Below are 17,500 nucleotides of genomic sequence, written 5' to 3'. Positions count from 1 at the left end.
GCAGAGTGTGGGCGTGTCACTGCAGTGTGGGTGTGTCTCTGCAGAGTGTGGGCGTGTCCCTGCAGGGTGTGGGCGTGTCCCTGCACAGTGTGGGCGTTTCACCACAGAGTGTGGGCGTGTCCCTGAAGGGTGTGGGCGTGTCCCTGCAGAGTGGGCGTTTCACCACAGAGTGTGGGCGTGTCCCTGAAGGGTGTGGGCGTGTCCCTGCAGAGTGTGGGCGTGTCCCTGCAGAGTGTGAGCGTGTCCCTGCAGAGTGTGGGCGTGTCCATGCAGTGTGTGGGCGTGTCCCTGCAGAGTGTGGGCGTGTCCCTGCAGAGTGTGAGCGTGTCCCTGCAGTGTGTGGGCGTGTCCCTGCAGAGTGTGGGCGTGTCCCTGCAGAGTGTGAGCGTGTCCATGCAGTGTGTGGGCGTGTCCCTGCAGAGTGTGGGCGTGTCCCTGCAGAGTGTGAGCGTGTCCATGCAGTGTGTGGGCGTGTCCCTGCAGAGTGTGGGCGTGTCTCTGCAGAGTGTGGGCGTGTCCATGCAGTGTGTGGGCGTGTCTCTGCAGAGTGTGGGCGTGTCACTGCAGTGTGGGCGTGTCCCTGCAGAGTGTGGGCGTGTCTCTGCAGAGTGTGGGCGTGTCCATGCAGTGTGTGGGCGTGTCTCTGCAGAGTGTGGGCGTGTCCCTGTAGAGTGTGGACGTGTCCCTGCAGAGTGTGGGCGTGTCCATGCAGAGTGTGGGCGTGTCCATGCAGTGTGTGGGCGTGTCTGTCTGCAGTGGGTGTGTTTAGCTGAGCTTGGCGACACTAAACGCTGAGGGATCTAAACTACCAGGCCGGACTCCCGTTGGGTTCCCGTTTAAAATCTCAGATTTTTAATTTCCGGTCGAGACGTCCTGTCCCGTTCCCAAACTTTTCCTATCCTGGGACTAACAGAATTTATTTCCAAACTCTTCCCATCGTCCCGGAGTCGTGTGTGACTCCAGAGCAACGAGCAGCGATCTGATTGGTCGAGGTGATTTTCCACAGCTGGAAGACGACCTCCGTCTGAAACAGGCTTTACAAATAAAGTTTGAGTGGTTTGTTTGTTTTACCTCTCTGTCCGTCCCTCCGGATGAACGCCGGCTCGCACCAGCCTCCGTTGACCTCGGAGCGCCCCCTGATGGCCGGGACGTCCTGCGGCGCCGTCCTGAACTTCCTGTCGAGCTCCGCTGACCCCTGGCTGGAGGGCAGCCATTGGCCGAGCTCCCCGGGGAGGCGGGGCTTGTTGAGCCGCAGGCCGGTCAGCTCGATGCAAACCTTCAGCTTCTTCACCTCGTCCAGGGCGGAGTCTGGGAGGACGGCAGCCAATCAGCAGTCAGCACCAACCAAACCACAGCCAATCAAACGTTTAGAGGAATTATTTATATTTATACATTATTTATATGTTTGTGAGCTTTGATGTTTGCCCCTTATCAGCCTCGATAAATAACTAAATAAATAAATAAACAAAGTGATCACAAAACAAACAAACAAACAAACAAAATGCAACAGCCAATCGTTGATTCTGGAACATCCCAAATAAATGATTAGGAAAATAACCTGCAGTAGCCTGCATCTAAATGATGATGATACAAATAATAATAATGAAATATAATATAGCAATAATAATAATAATAATAATAATAATAATAACAATAACAATAACAGCAACAACAATAATAATAATAATAATAATAGCAGAAAAATAAAACAGAAAAATAAAACAAATCAAAGAAAACAGTCAGACTTACCCAAATCAGGAAAATAAAGATCAATAACATTTTAAAACACAGGAGTTTCTTTCCTCCAATCAGAGGAGCAGCAAAACAAACAGGAAGTGCTGAGTCTTACCGGCGGTGAAGCGGGCTCTCTTGGTGGGATCGGCGGCGGCAGCGCTCTCGTCCTCCTCCCTCTCGTCCTCCCTCTCCTCCCTCGCTCTCTTCAGCCGGCTGCTGCTGATGGAGGTTTGGTGGAACGGCTCCAGGCTGAAGATCCGCCTCCGGTTAGCTGCCGCCGCCGCTGCCAGGCCGGGCGCCACGCCGGGCGCCACACCGGGTGCCAGGCCGGGTGCCAGGCCGGGGATCGAGGTAAACATGGCGGCGGCGGCGGCGGCGGGCACGCAGGCCGACATGGAGACGCTCCTCTGCAGCAGAGTCCGGGCCGTCGGCAGAAACACCTGCCGCTCCCGCTCGTCTTTCTTCAAACCTCCTTCCTCCTCCTTCTCCACCCTCTCCTGCTCCTTCCTCTCCTCCTCCTCCTCCTCCTCCTCCTCCTCAGTGGGGCGGCTCTCCTCTCGCGGGACGGGGAGGCTGTTGGCGGGACAGCAGAGCAGCGGGACGACGGGGTGGCTGTGAGGACAGGCCGGCGGCTCACCTGCCCCACACACAGATCAGACCTCTGTTAGCGCGCTGCCTTTTTAGCTTTGGCATTTCCTCCCATCCAGAAGGTGGATTCATTCATTCATTCATTCATTCATTCATTCATTCATTCTTTTGTTTTGTGAGGCAGCTTCTCAAAACCGCGTTTCCGTCGCTTGCATGGGTCGTTTCCAGCTGCGTCCCCCAGGGGGCGCTGTGCAGCACAGCGGCACAGATTTTAAAATTTTTTGTTTAATTGTCATGTAGCCCGATTTTATCTTAACTAAAATCTCATGAGATTAAATAAGATTATAACATATTTTAAAATACTTATATTATGGTAATAAATATTATAACATATTATTTTATTCCATATTTCTTTATGTATCACTTCTTTTTTTTTTTTTTTTTTTGGTTCATTTTTATGATTGTCGGCGGCTAAATTGCTCAAAATTCCCAAAAATAAAACTAATAAAATAAAAGTAATTGGTCTGATATATGTATATACACACTTCATCAATAATTAATATGAAAATATTAAAATGTGACTGTGTGTGTGTGTGTGTGTGTGTGTGTGTGTGTGTGTGAGTTTTGTTTCCACTCAGAAAAGCTTTTGGACGCTGAGATGGAAACTCCCGACAGTTTGGGCTTCACTTTCCCAGCCGCTCTGAAACCTTTAACCTGCCACACACACACACACACAGAGACGCACGCAGACACACACACACACACACACACACACACACACAGAGAGACGCACGCAGACACACACACACACACTCACACACACACACACACACACACACACAAACACACACACACACACACACGTGTACGGATGTCAGGTGAAGCCCTCTCATTAAAGAAAATCAATTCTAACCATAGACTCAGATTTCACACACACACACACACACACACACACACACACACACACACACACAGCGCTCCAGCGGCCGCCCTGGTGCTTTGGCTGTCTCCCTGTGTGCACACACACACACACACACACACACACACACACACAGCCTGTAAACAGTGTGTCTGCTCTGTGGGACCGAATTAGCTTCAAACACCAGAGAGCAGACCGCTGTCAAACACACACACACACACACACTCACACACACACACACACACACGCGCACTCTTTCAACTCTCTCTCTCTCCGTCTCTCGCCCCGCTCTACCCTCGTCACTCTCTCTCTCTCTTTTCGCCTTTTTTTCCCCCTCGCTACCCTTCTTCTCTTTCATGTTAACCTCGCTCGCTCGCTCTCTCTCTCTCTCTCTCTCTCTCTCTCTCTCTCCGGACGTTCGAAAGCAGCCATGCAGATCAAAGACAGTTGCCTTTTGCTCTCTCTCTCTCTCTCTCTCTCTCTCTCTCTCTTTCATCTCTTTCAGTCCTCTGTTCTCTTTCGTTTCCTCTCTCTCTCTCTTTTCTAAATGTCTCTCTGCCTCGCTCGCCCTCTGTCTCTCTCTCTCTTTTAAGTTTTAACCGGCGTCGCTCCTCATCCTCCTCTCTCTCTCTCCCTCTCTCTCTTTCTCTCTCTCTCCTTCTGTCTTCCTGTGTCTCTCGCCCCTGCGCTGGCCTAGACAGGAATGCGCTCACCCTGCCACACACACACACACACACACACACACACACACACACACGCGCCGATCATCTGACTCACGGCGCTTCCCATAGTTCCCAGCCACATTACGCGCCATGGCAACGGGCCATCAAAGGCGATCGTCATGGCAACGTCGTGTGAGCGCGTGCGGTCGAGGCTGCCGCAACACACACACACACACACACACACACACACACACACACACACACACAGAAAAAAAGAAAGGAGGAGAGCAGAGACGCAGGCGGCTGCCGACGTGCCCTGCAGCAACACACACACTTCCTGTCTCACATCACTGCTTTTATTCTGAAAGGAACACCGGGGAGGAAACGTGCCGAGGAGGAGGAGATGGCCCGGGTCTGACAGACAGGGGGCGGAGCCTGGCGTGGGCGGGGCCTGGCGTGGGCGGAGCCTGACGGGGATCAGGTGGACCCGCAGCTAGCCACCGCTGCAGTCTGTGTAACCATGGCAACGACCACAACGCTCCAACACAGCAGCACAACGAGTCGCGTTCGCCGACGAGTCTGATGCGTCCCAGCTGGCCCCTCCCCCCGGCTACGCTAACCGCCCGCAGTCAGGTTTCCTTTCCTAGGATGGCGATGGAATAAAATGACGTCCAAAATGTAAAACATTCCGTCGCCATCCTAGGAAAATAAACTGTCCGGCCCCTCCCTGTCCAGCAGCTCCCGGGCCGGCGTGGCGTCGCTCCTCCTCCTCCTCCTCCTCCTCTCTCTCCTCCTCCTTTTTGATTTCTCTAAAGTCTCGTCTTTATTTTTATTTTGGTTAAAATAAAATGTTCGAACAAGTCCAGCACCTTTTTTTAACAAAGTACTTTTTAAACAAAGTACTTTTTTTAACAAAGTACTTTTTGTTTTTTCTGCCACTTGGCCTCATGGGTTCACACTAACCCTGAACCTCTGGAGTGTGTTGTCCCCCAGGTTTTAGGTTTTTTTCTTCTATTGTTTAAATTGTTCACATAGTATTTTTCTACATTCCTTGTTTATAATGTTTTTATTGCTCTGTGGTACTTATTATCTGTTTATACTGTTTATAGTGTAAATTATGCTTCATATCTTGCTATCCACTTTGCAGCTGTGATGTGTCAAATTTCCCCACCGTGGGACTAATAAAGGAATATCTTATCTTTAAATAAAGTACTTTTTTTAAACAAAGTACTTTTTTAACAAAGTACTTTTTAAACAAAGTACTTTTTTAAACCAGTAGTTCCGGCGGTTGGCCGTGGATGTTTCGGCGGTGCAGCGCCTGCTTCCTCCACAGGGAGGCGCCGCTGGGGGATTATCTGGATCGACGCTAAACGGCATCGATCGCAGCTCCCGATCAATTAACAAACGACTTTACAAAATAAAAGCCTCCTCGTTGAACGGCTGCTTCAATTCCTTTCAGAAAAAAGTTGATTTTAAAACTGAATAAAAGATTAAATTATTTGCCGGCGTGTTTGCACTGATTTGCAGTGTGTGTGTGTGTGTGTGTGTGTGTGTGTGTGTGTGTGTGTGTGTGAGTGTGAGTGTGAGTGTGAACGTGGACACTTGGCATGCAAGGGAGAGAGAGAGAAAAAGAGAGAGAGCGAGAGAGCGGGCAGCAGCATGAATGGCTTAAAGCGAGCGAGTTCAAAAGTGTGTGTGTGTGTGTGTGTGTGTCTTGGTGTGTGTGTGTGTGTGAACACGTGCACACCACCAGAGCGCACGAGAAGGCGAGAGAAAAGCAAAGAGAACAGAGCGAGCGACTTCAAGCGAGGGAGATCGACCGAAAAACTATTCTGTGTGTGTGTGTGTGTGTGTGTGTGTGTGTGTGCATGTTCACAGCTGTGTGTATTTAAGTCTTGATGCGTGTGTGTGTGTGTGTGTTTGTACATCTGTGTGTGTGTGTGCACGTGCCTGTCTGACTTTTTATGCCTCTTTCTGTGTGTGTGTGTGTGTGTGTGTGTGTATGTGTGAGTGTGTGTATGTGTGAGGTGTGTGTGTGTGTGTGTGTGTGTGTGTGTGTGTGAGTGTGTGTGTGTGTGTGTGTGTGTGTGTGTGTGTGTGTGTGTGCACGCCGTCCTGCAGAGCTCTCCGGAAATCCTCTTACCTCTCGGTGCCTCGCCGGCGGCTGCAGAGGGAGTTCTTCCTCCTCCTCCTCCTCCTCCTACGCTCCTCCACCCCTCCTCCTCTTCCTCCTCCTCTTCCTCCTCCCCCCTCCCTCCTCCTCCTCCTCCTTCTTCTTCTTCTTCTTCTTCTTCTTCTTCTCTCTGCTGGATCAGTGCCAGCTCTTTCTCCCCTGTCACCACCTCTGCCGCCGCCTCCGTCATCTCTCCTCCTTCTCCTCCTTCTCCTCCTTCTCCTTCTCCTCCTCCCTCTTTCTCCTTCAGCTCCAGCTCGGAGAAGCGCAGCATTGCACGCTGGAAAAAAACAAACAAAAAAAACAAACAACAAAAAACAAAAACAAAAACAAAAGACATCAGAAAGAGAAAACAGAGTCTGTTGGAGGAGAGGAAGAACATTTTGATAAAAATCCCTTTAAAGGGGCGGATAACCGGGGGGACATTTTTAAGAGGTCGGCTTCACACAGTCATACGTCCTAGCACAGTCCCTTTTTTCCTAGGATGGCCATGGAGTGTCAGACATATGTTGGTTAAGGCTGTAGAGAATGAATTTAAGACAATCCGTCGCCATCCTAGGAAAAGAAAACTCCAATTCTCTGGTTAAAGAATCCACTTAATGTTCCAACTGTAAGAGGATATAAACATATAACTGACGAAACAGCTGCAGCGCCCAGGAGCTAGCTTTAAACACCACAGCTAACAGGCTTTTAATTTGAAAATCTGCTTTTTGAACTGAAGCAGCTGTTCTGTTTGTGCGTCGTCTCTCGGAACGTGACGACAAAACAATTTTTTTTTTGGTTTTATTTGACATTTGCTACTCGTACTTTGTTACGATTCAGTTTAGTGAAGCTCCAGCACAAACATGATGAATATTTATTTTATTTATTCATTTATTTTCCTCGTGTGTATCGGCTTTAATACTCGAATAACAATAAAAATAATTTCACAAAATGACTTTGTACCCCCGCCCGCCCCGGCAGACAGGAGCTCATGTCCTGCTTCGGTCAGGGAGGATGATGAAGCCTCTCCTGAGTCATCATCGTTTAGCCTTTCTTCATCGTGTGTCTGCCTCCTGATGGAGCCTCGTCCCTCGCCGCCCGCCGCCTGACACGCCTGGATTTCCTGCTCACCTCCAGCCGCCCCGACCGCAAACCCATTTTAAAAATTAATGGCCCGTGAAACGATCTACAAATCCAGCGCCGGCGCCCCGAGCCAGCGGCACCCAAGGGCGTACCGGAGCGAAATGTGAGTTAATTTGAGCGGCATCCCCCTTTAAGCCTGGCAGCGGAGCGGGGGTCCGCGGCGAACGCGGGGGGGGCGGCGGCGGCGGAAACACCGACAGGGTTTGGATCAAGAACAAAACGCAGAACGCCGCTTCGCTCTGAAGTTTGAGAGGGAAGAGCGGCTCGGGGCTCACGGGGTTTTAATGAGTTACACCCAGCGTCCACCTTACCTGGATAATCTAATCTAATCCAGTCTAATCCAGCTGTTGTGCCATAAAGCTGCCTATAATGCCCAGCTTGTCTTGTTGTCACGGTAACAGAGGTGTTCATTCACGTCTGTGTTTGGCGTTGAGCTCATAGTTAGTGCTGCACTTTACGGACAGCTGTTTCCACTATTCTGTCCCTCATCATTGTATATAAATACGGAGGACAAAAAACTGGAAACCCCTCTCAGTATAATGCAGTCCAGTAGCAGACCTCTGCAAACTACAGCCTCAGTAATAAACACAGAATTAAAGAGACACATTCTGCACAATGTCAACACAAACTGAACATGATAGACTTTGATAAAAGGTGGAAGTTATGGAGGAGCTGCTGAGCTGAGCTGGTCAGACTGGAGATGCTCGGTGTAAATCCCAAAAATAATCCCCTGGCTCCTCTCTGGTTTGATGTTATTTTGAATGAGATGTGATTTCCGTCTTTCACTTTATTATATATATAAAAAAAAAAAAGCTGCAGCAGATTTGCATGTTGGCTGTTTCAGTGAGCGACATCATCACGACCCCAAAATATACGAAGCAATTCACTGCATTTTTCATGTTTTTGTGTAAATTTGACATCTAAACATTAAATTCAAGACATTTGGACGAGGCTCTCTGCACGCCGTCGCCGTCGGCCAGGTGACGCATCAGGTGACGCTGCACAGCAGGAACAACAACAACAACAACAACAACAACAACCAGCTGCCTCCTCTCAGTCCGGCTCCAGACGAGCCGTTTAATTAAAGAGCTTTTCTCCTCCGTCTTTCATTCAGAAATAAACCAAAGCAACAAAAATTCAATTACAAAGAGATTTTGAGGAGCAGAGTTTCACACGTGCACACACACACACACACACACACACACACACACACACATTCATCTGGACACACACCCATTTTCAGTGTGTGTGTGTGTGTGTGTGAAAACAGGGCTAATCTGTCTGAGCTCCAAGGACGAGGAGGAAGAAGAAAAAAGAGGAAGAGGAGAATTTCATTAAAACACAGACCTCCTCCCTCCTCCTCCTCCCTCCGTCTGTTCAGGGAGGAGGAGGAGGAGGAAGATTTAATTTGAGAGGAGAGGAGGCTCTCAAGGCGACGAGGAGAGGAGAGAAAAAGAGAGGGAGGAATAACAAGAGCGAGCGAGGAAGGGTGAGAATGGAGAGAGCGAGAGAGAGAGAGAGTTTTCTCTCCGCCACCATTTTCTTCCTTCTTTCAGGTTAACAGTCGCCTGGAGCCACACACACACACACACACACACACACACACGTCTTTTTTCCCTCCTTTTCTCTCTCTCTCTCTCTCTCTCTCTCAGGCGGTGTGTTTTGCTAGCTCGCCCTCGCCGCGACCCAAAACATTGGCACATGAAACAGGAGGAGAGAGAGGAAACCTGAGGAGGAGGAGGAGGAGGAGGAGGAGGAGGAGGAGCAGTGATTCGGTCAGAGCCTCCAGGAGGAGACGAGCTGCCACTAATCAATCATTTCATCATGAACTGATTTGTTTTTTATTACCTGATTAAATATTTAAAGGAGGTGATCAGAAAACAAAGAGATTTCTCCAAACTGCTTCTTCGCAGAGTTTTTTGTTATTGTTTGTTGTTTTTTGAGAGCATTTCTGAAACCCTCTCCGTCCTCACGTGTGTGTGTGTGTGTGTGCAATTTCTACAATTGAACACACACACACACATTAAAATGACTGTCCTGACACTGCAGCCGGTCGGTTGGTTTGTGGATGTGGATCGGATCGTGTCGGCCTGTGGACCCGATCCGTCCCAGAGCCGCAGATTTCAACTAGCAACCCGGCGAGGCCGTGATGTTTTGTCGGCTCTCCTCTGCGACGGCAGAAAAAACAGTCCGTCTGCTGGGACCTGACCGCGGCACGACCTCGCATGACCTCGACTTCCTGTAAACCTTCACTGATCTTTAAACATCCTCTCTCATCCACCTCATCCCTTCAAAATAAAACTGTTTCACTGCCAAACTGAGATCCCATTGGTTTACACTTGTGACTGATCCTGTTGTGCACTATTTCAGACCAAACAGGAAATACATCAAATCAAGAATGTAAGAGTTGTTTGAAAGAAGGCTGGATAAAAAAAAAGTCCCAAGTGGGAACTCACCTGGAGCGCCCGCTGCTCTCGGCTCAGTTTGCTGGAGTCGGCGTAAAGCTCCGTGGTCAGGCATTTGAAGCGATCGCCCACGTAGCCGGAGGAGTTGGCGATGCGCTTGGTGAGGCTGGAGCGCCGGGCCCTGCCGCCTTGGCCCTCGTCCTCATCCGGCAGGGAGTCCACGTCATCCTGGCAGCCGGCCTCCATTTTCTCATCCATGCAGCTGGCGGCAGTGATGCCGGGGTTTTGATTCTGTCTCTTGGCTCCCATCTCACCACAGGAAAGGATGTCGCACGTCAGGTCTCTGTTAACCTGCGGTTCTGCAGTCATATCCGCGGGCCTCTTGTTAAAGCCCCCGGTGACAGCGTTGGCAGGTGAAAGGTGCCGACAGGTTGGGCCCCGTGGAATATTGCTTCCATATGTGGGAACCCTGGAATTGTTATTTACACAGGTTTGATTATTTCCAAAAGGCTGGTCTTTAGAGAGGCTGTTTCCACAATTTGGACTGCTGAAATTGTTCTTTCCACATGCTGGAGCCCTGACATTCATGGTTCCGCAAGTCGGGCGCACAGCATTGCGGTTTTCACAAGTTGGAAACCTGGGATTGGGGGTCCTACAGTTTTGAGCCATGAGATTGCTATTTCCACGTGCCGGGCCGCTGAATATTCTGGGCTCACAAGCCGGAGCCCTCAGAGCCAAGTTTCTGCAGCATGGGCCCACAAAACTTCTGTTTGCAAAATTTGCACTGGTTAAGTCTCTGTTGTTACAGGTAGGAGCTCTTGGGTTGACGTTCACACACGGTGGGCACCGAGGATTCACATTTCCACCAGGTGGGGTCTTAGGATTGAAGGTTCTGCAGACCGGGGCCCTCGAACTGAAATCTCTCGATGCTGGTCCCATGGAATTAAAGGTACTGCAAACTGGACTGTCAGAATTACTGTTTCCATATGCTGGAGCCTTAGAGGTGCTTATCCCACACCCTGAGCCCATAGAAGTAGCAGAACTGGTAGAAACAGTAGAATTGCTTTCTCTGCTACCAAGGCCTGCGGAGTTGCTATTTCCACTAACACGTGGTTCAGGGTTAAAGTTTCTATTCGTCAAGTCCTCTGACTTAGCGTCCAGACCAGCACTCTTCCCATCAATGCCATTATTCCCACAGTAAGTGCTCAGCAAGTTACCGCTCTCAATGGAGGGTCTCATGGTGCGTTTTCTGGAAAACTGCTCCAGAGAAGTACGGGCACAACGCATCGTCTGCTCCTCTGGGACATCTGGGAGGGGGCTGGATGGTTCCTCCTCTGGGATTTCTTCACTGCAAGGAGTAGGAGGAGGAGAAGCTGGATGAGGAGACTGAGGCTGAGAAGCATGGGGTGGTAAGGCCTCCTCCAGGGGCCGGTGCTGGCAGCGCTGGTCGGCTTGTATGTCCAACAGTCTGTCTAGCTGGCCTGCTCTGTGCTCTGCAGCCTGGCCAGGAACAAAAGTTTTTGCAGGCCCTGGCTCTCTCTCTTGCATGTGGTTACAGCTGCTCCCACTGCCAACATGCTTGGAGGAATCCTCTCTCCTGGCAGATGGGGAGCTGCGCTTAGGTATAGACAAATTGCCATGTGGCTCGTCGTGCACCAGGTCGATGCAAACCACCTCATCTCTGGCAGTTGCCAGGCTTTTGCTAGAGGATTTTAAGATTTGGTTTGTGGGCTTGTCTGCCTCTTTCTCACTCTTGTGAGAATTGTCAGTTTCTGGAATCGTCTGGTTCCTGTAGGATTCTGTGTTCCAGGGTTTATCCAGTGGTTTGGACCTGTTCTCCAGCCGGTCTTTGGTGTCAAGACCCAGGTGAGAGGACATGAGGGGGTGAGCCATCTCCTGGGAGTTGTGATAGGTCAGGTAGTCACCCTGGCTTGGATGGATTCCATAGGGGAGGCCATGTTTTGGTGCAAGGCGAGGTGGGTACAAGCTGCTGCTGCCAAGGAGGACTGGGTGGGGATAGATAGGCCCTTTGCCTGGTATTGTTATGTGTGGCAAGGACATGTTTTCAGCGACTGAGTAAGGGATGTAGCGGTTAGTGTAGGCTAAGCTGGGTGGGAGGTAGGAGTCACTGTAGATTTGGCCAGAGGGGTTTCCGTTTTCCGGGCAGGACGGGTTGTCCTGACCCTCTGGTTTGACAGGAGTTGTGGTCTGTTTCCCAACAGATGATGGATGAGTTCCTGCTTTATTCGCTAGAGAGACTTTGTCAGAATCACTGGGGGAGGATCTTGACCATTCAGCTTTGGCTTTAGGGGAAGGGGATGATGAAGAGGGTCTTCCGCTTGAGGCAGGGCTGGGGATAATGGTACTGTTTACCTGAACTGTCCTGGAGCCAGGGGAACTTTGAGGAATATTGTCCAGGTTCTTGTTTTTGATAGCTGGAGAGGCTTTACTGTGGTTGGAGTCAGAGCTGACAGTTGAGGCGGGGCCAGGAACGACCCAGGCAGAGGGAACAGTGCTGATCATCTCAGGACGATCAGGCGTCTTTGCTGATGTGCTTGCAGGTGGTGACAGACCCTCTTTCAAATGCTGCTCTTGACTTGCTAACAAGCCATAACGTGATGGTGGCAGGTACCCCAGCTTGGCCAAGGCCTCCAGGTTGGATGGGAATCCATTTGGGAAAGCTTCCAACTCTTTGGCAGACAGATCCAAGGGCTTCTCCCCAGGATTTTTGGCAGATGTTTGGGGTACAGCCCTGTTCAGTGATGTCTTTGAAGGTGATCTACCCTGCTCCTCCCTCCAGTGGTCTGTGCTGGCATCTTTGGTTTTGTTGCTGCCTGAGTGCTCGGAGTTCAGGCTGCTCATGTAGAAGGGATGCGACACCGACAGTGAAGAGGAGGATGAAGAGGGGCTTCTGTAAAGGGATTTCTGGTGCTCGGACGGGCTTTCACTGTGGGGTGTGTGTACCAAGACCTGGGCAGGGCCTGGAGCAGAGCGGGGAGAATGGTTCACAAGTGCTGGAGGTGACTCTAAAGCAGGGTTGCTAGCAGAGCTGGCACCGTTACTTCCACCACTGTTGTTGAGACTGCCAGAATTCTTACCAGAATTGGGCCGACTGACCTTAGCACTACCGCTACCACTGCTGCCATGCTGTCGTTCAGAATGGTGAGCAGCCTGTGGCTGAGACTGGGGCTCCTGGAGGATCTGAGGACTGGTGCTGAAGGCGGACGGCTCCTGGTGGACCTGAGGACCAATGCCTTGCAGGGCCTTGTCCTGGCAGTGAGCCAGAGGGGAAAGCACAGCAGGGGCTGGTGTTGCTGTTGGGATTCTGATCGGAGGAGCCAGTGGGGAGGAGATGGGGGCCGGAGGGTATGGGGGCAGGTAGAAGAGCCGCTCTGCCCCAGCGGCGCTGCCTCCCGCCCCAGCAGCACACAAGGACTGGTAGGCCAGCTGCTGGTGGAGGTAGGGGGACGGCTGGGAAAGGAAGGAGGCCTTGTATGCCATATCCAGGAAGGGGTACATCCCTGCATCAGCGTAAGGGCTGACCCAGGGCAGCCTCAGGAAGCTGCCGGCACCATTCAGGCTCAGCTCTGACGGCTTGTTGTTGGGTCCCACCGGGCGGTCCAGGCCCAAGCCATCGCCTCCTCCTGTGGGGACCAGCAGCGGCTTCTGCAGCCCAGGAGGAGGGCTCTTATAAAGTCCAACATAGCCATTGCTGGGTTTCTGGCTATCCAGCACAGTCACATCTGGTTTGTACAGGAGGTCGTAGCCCAGCGGGAGGGAGGTGCCTGGTTCCTGGGGCTTTTCAGTGGAGAGAGGGCGAATGCCGGGATAGAAGATTCCTCCGTGGGCACGAAGGTTCTCCCTCATCAGGGCGTTGCGGTCAATACTGAGGGCAGCTAGCGGGTTCATTCTGCAAGCAGCACTGGCATCCACCTGCATGGAAATGAGAGGAGAGTCAGTGTTAATGACACAAGCTGGAGGTAAGATATTCCACATTTGGTTCAATAAAAAATGAGATATTAACCTTGGAAACCTGAGAAAATTCACTGAATTTCCGTCAAAGACATGGAGGATATGGTGCTTGGCCAATTAGCAAAAAAGCAAAATAGTGAACAATTTGTACTAATATATTTAAAATAAAATCATATGAAAAAAAGTATCCTGAAATTACTCATGAAATTGTTGCTTCAAAGCTCCACATTCAGTTACATTTGGTTTGACATGTGTGCATGTTCAAGATTGATATTGAAAATGAAATTTAATCTGATCTACATTGATTAAGTCAGGTAGAACCCAGGGGAGGCTTTCGTCCCTGAGCGATTTGAGTCGAGACAAAGGAAAGGAAAAGCTCAAACTCAGCTTAAATCTTGTGCAACTCGATATTCTGAAAGATTTGGCTCTAAAAAATAAAATCGCGCACTAGATAGGGCGGAAAAGGCACAAATCTAGAATGTAGAAAATGTCTATTTCATCTTTATATTCAAGTCCTCTGATAGATGAGTGGGCGGGGGGCAAAGAAATGTGATGAAACATGACAGAACAGAATAAGACCATTTGCCTTTGAGGGGAAAATACAACTAAATCCCCCCTCAGTGTCCAACACAGGGCCTGGATTATTAAAATATTGAGTACAATAAAAATAAACCACACGCTTGAGATTCACCCTTCAAGGACAAGCAGGACGTTTAGGAAGGAAAAAGGCTTTTTTTTTCTTTTTCTTTTTTTAGCCTTTGGAGACTCTGCAGCACAACTCTTGCAGGACATCTCGCCGGTGATTTGATCTTCCTCTCATGGAGAAAAAATAAGAACGGACATTTTTTTCCCCCCCAGTATTCCTGGATAACATACGACGCCTGAAGCTACTCTGTCACTCGCAGAGAGAGAGAGGGAAAAAAGAGAGAGCGAGAGAGACAAAGGGAGAGCAGGAGGAAAGGCAGAGAGAGGAAGAGAGGAAAAGGAAGCAGGAGATAAACAGAGAGAGAGAGAGAGAGGGAGAGGGAGAGGGAGAGCAGAATACTGAAGCCAGGAAACAGGTTAATTGAATTTCCTGTCACGCGGCTTGCTGAACCATCTCCGATTGGCTATCAGCCGCAGGGCGATTAGGAAATTATCCAGACAGCTGGGCGGCCGGCTGAGGCGAGCAGGACCGACCGCAGATTTTTCACTCAGGCTGCATTTTCAGGACGCCAAAATCGAAAAAGTGCGGTGGGAGGGAAGATTAAACTCCGGGTGAACCGGCGTTAATGGAAAAGCAGCGAGGTTCACGTCGGCGAGTCTGACAGACGCTGCATTCGTACGCTGCGGTTTTTACATCGATGCACGCGGCCGATCAGAGGTTTGGAATCGTGTTTTTGTCTCTAATCACTGCCGAAACTTTGAGAGTCAGTGCTCATGACGAAACCCTGAGGTAACACACTCCACATTTGTTTCAATCAAATATTAGATATTAACACCTTCAAACCTGAGAAAAAAAAATTAAAATCCACTGAGCCAATCAGAAAAGAAACTGAAAAATTTGTATTAATAGTAATTATAGTAAAAATTAAATGACAAATAAAGCATACCCCAAAAAACTGTTTTAAAAAGTTACCATAAATGGGCTTTGTTGGAGAAAAAAAGACCAGAAAGTCATCATCAAAAGTCCCGAAAATTCCCTGCCCAAAATATTTAACAACAAAACAAAATAAAATGAATTTTGGTCAAGAGGATTAAATAAAACCCTTTAAAAAATAAAAGCCCACCAGCAGGCTCCTGGGATTAAAAGAGTTTAAAAAAGACATACTTGTTAGCATTTCCACACTGGGATTTTTACATCATTGTACACTGAACAGTCACTTCATTAGGTCCACCTGTTCAACTGCTCGTTAACACAGCTATCTAATCAGCCAATCACACGGCAGCAGCTCAGTGCATTCAGGCCTGTAGACATGGTCAAGATGATCTGCTGAAGTTCAAACCGAGCATCAGAACGGGGAGGAAAGGGGATTTAAGTGACTCTGAACGGGGTGTGGCTGTTTCAGAAACTGCTGATCTGTCCATCTCTGGGTTTCCAGAGAACTGTCCGGAAAAGAGAAAACACCCAGCGAGCAGCAGTTCTCTGGGACAAAACAAAACCGAGAACAGACAACCTGTTGGAGCTGATAAAAGGCAACAGGAACTCAAATAACCAGTCGTTCCAGCCGGTGTGACGGTGTGGAGGAGGTTTTCTCAGCACCAACTGAGCTTCATTTAGCCTGAGTGCTGCTGCCGACCGGGTCCATCCCTTCAGGACCACAGTGGACCGTCTTCTGTCTTGTTTTAATCAGCGTTGAAACTTTTCCAGGAGAGTCAGGGTCATCTGTGAGCTGGTCCAAGAGAACCTGAGCAGCCAACTGGTGAAACGAGGATGACGGTGCTGCAGAACCACCAAGCTCTATCTTCGCCTGGGCCTTTTTTGCACCAAATAAATGATAGTATGGATCTGTGTGGCTGTGCAAATTTTTTTGACAACATTATTAGAAGCTTTTTAAAAGATTTGTAAAGATCTATTAACCGTGTGGAGACTTTCACACTTAAATACGAGAAGCCTGCTGGGGAGCGGACAAATGGTCGTGAGATGTTTGGGTCGGACGTTTGCGAGCTTCATGTTTAGAAAAATTTATTTGTATCCAGAGAGAGAATCATATTCACTTATTGATACAAGCAATTTAGGAACTGATTGTCTCGAGCACCTCGATAAATCAAATCATCATCAGCATATAGTGACATTTTATGCTGCTGGCTGTTTAAAGAGATTCCCTTTATGCTGTCATGGATGTTTTTTGGAAATGAATGAAAGATATTTTCAGCCTCAGCTGACAGCACAGTTGATTTCAGCTGTTAATGAACGTATCAGTTTCTTTCAAAAACAAAAATTTCCTGGCAACCCCAAACTTTTGAATACTACTGTATATTCTACTGCATTCTGTTACTGGCCTTGAAAAATCTGTCATTTCCAGCAGGGTCCCTTGACCTCTGACCTCCAGCTGTGTGAATGAAAATGGGTTCTCTCCCCTCTGCAGACACGCCCACCTTCTGCTAATCCCATGCAGTTTGGGCCCCAAAGCCTGCAGTCCACATGTGTTCTTGTGGCCTGTTGTAAAATGGTGTGTGTGTGCAGACTGGGGCCTAAACAGTCTTGGAGCTGCATCAGTTGCTTTGACTGGAAAGCTGAGACTCTTGTGGATTCAATGAGCCACATTTGATTCCTGTGTGATGATGTTGGCCCCCATAGCAGCCATTTCACTGCAGGCAGAGACTTTTGTCAGACTGGACGTCGCTGGAGAAAATGACCTCTAGTGACCTCTAGGAGAATCACAGCCTCATCAAACTTTACACACACAAACTAGAGAGCGAGGCCGTTCAGAGGAGCTCTGCTTCTCCAGCTGGACTGACAGAGAGGGCCAGTTTCTGACACATTTACACAAAACAGTGATCAACATCCAGTCACTGGAAAATGCATTTTTTCAGGTTAAAGGGAAGGTCAACTAAAATATATCAAACTAAAATGTGCAGTTTACTGTCGTTTGGGTGTCGTGGGGTTTCTATTGTCGCTGAGCTCACCATGCTGTGAGTGGGCGGTCCTCTGCTGCAGCGTCCAACTGGAGCGCCTGCCTGCGGGACGCCAATCAGCCGGGCAGCCAATCAGCTGATCAGCCGGCCATGCCTACAGACGAGCGACACACAGAGGGTTACTGACAATAAAAAAAAAAAAACAGCAAAATGTCACCATTCATCCAAAAATTCTTTAATTCTTGAAATAGAAAAATAAAGTTTATTGATGAAGCAGCTTCCACAGATTTAAATCACAAAGCAGAAACAGAGAATTTCAGTATCTGCTCTAAGAAAAATCATGGAAAAATAAAGGTGGGACATA

General features: G+C 49.2%; 1 protein-coding gene across 1 annotated transcript in view; it reads right to left on the bottom strand.

Moving 5' to 3' along the window:
- The window catches only part of LOC115369759 (uncharacterized), a 45,121-nt gene extending 27,874 nt beyond the window's left edge, over positions 1–17,247 (bottom strand). Inside the window, exons 1-6 of the mRNA XM_030066429.1 lie at positions 17,188–17,247; positions 9,658–13,539; positions 6,297–6,356; positions 1,949–2,141; positions 1,072–1,308; positions 103–580 (exon numbers count right to left, since the gene is read on the bottom strand). Coding sequence (XP_029922289.1) covers positions 103–580; positions 1,072–1,308; positions 1,949–2,141; positions 6,297–6,356; positions 9,658–13,539; positions 17,188–17,190 — 4,853 coding nt within the window. The 5' untranslated portion in view covers positions 17,191–17,247. The remainder of the gene's footprint in view (positions 1–102; positions 581–1,071; positions 1,309–1,948; positions 2,142–6,296; positions 6,357–9,657; positions 13,540–17,187) is intronic.
- Between the last annotated feature and the right edge of the window lie 253 nt (positions 17,248–17,500).

This window comes from Myripristis murdjan, chromosome 2, assembly GCF_902150065.1.
Source record: "Myripristis murdjan chromosome 2, fMyrMur1.1, whole genome shotgun sequence".
In the NCBI taxonomy this organism is placed as follows: Eukaryota; Metazoa; Chordata; class Actinopteri; order Holocentriformes; family Holocentridae; genus Myripristis; species Myripristis murdjan.
This window is presented reverse-complemented; position numbering and strand designations above follow the sequence as displayed.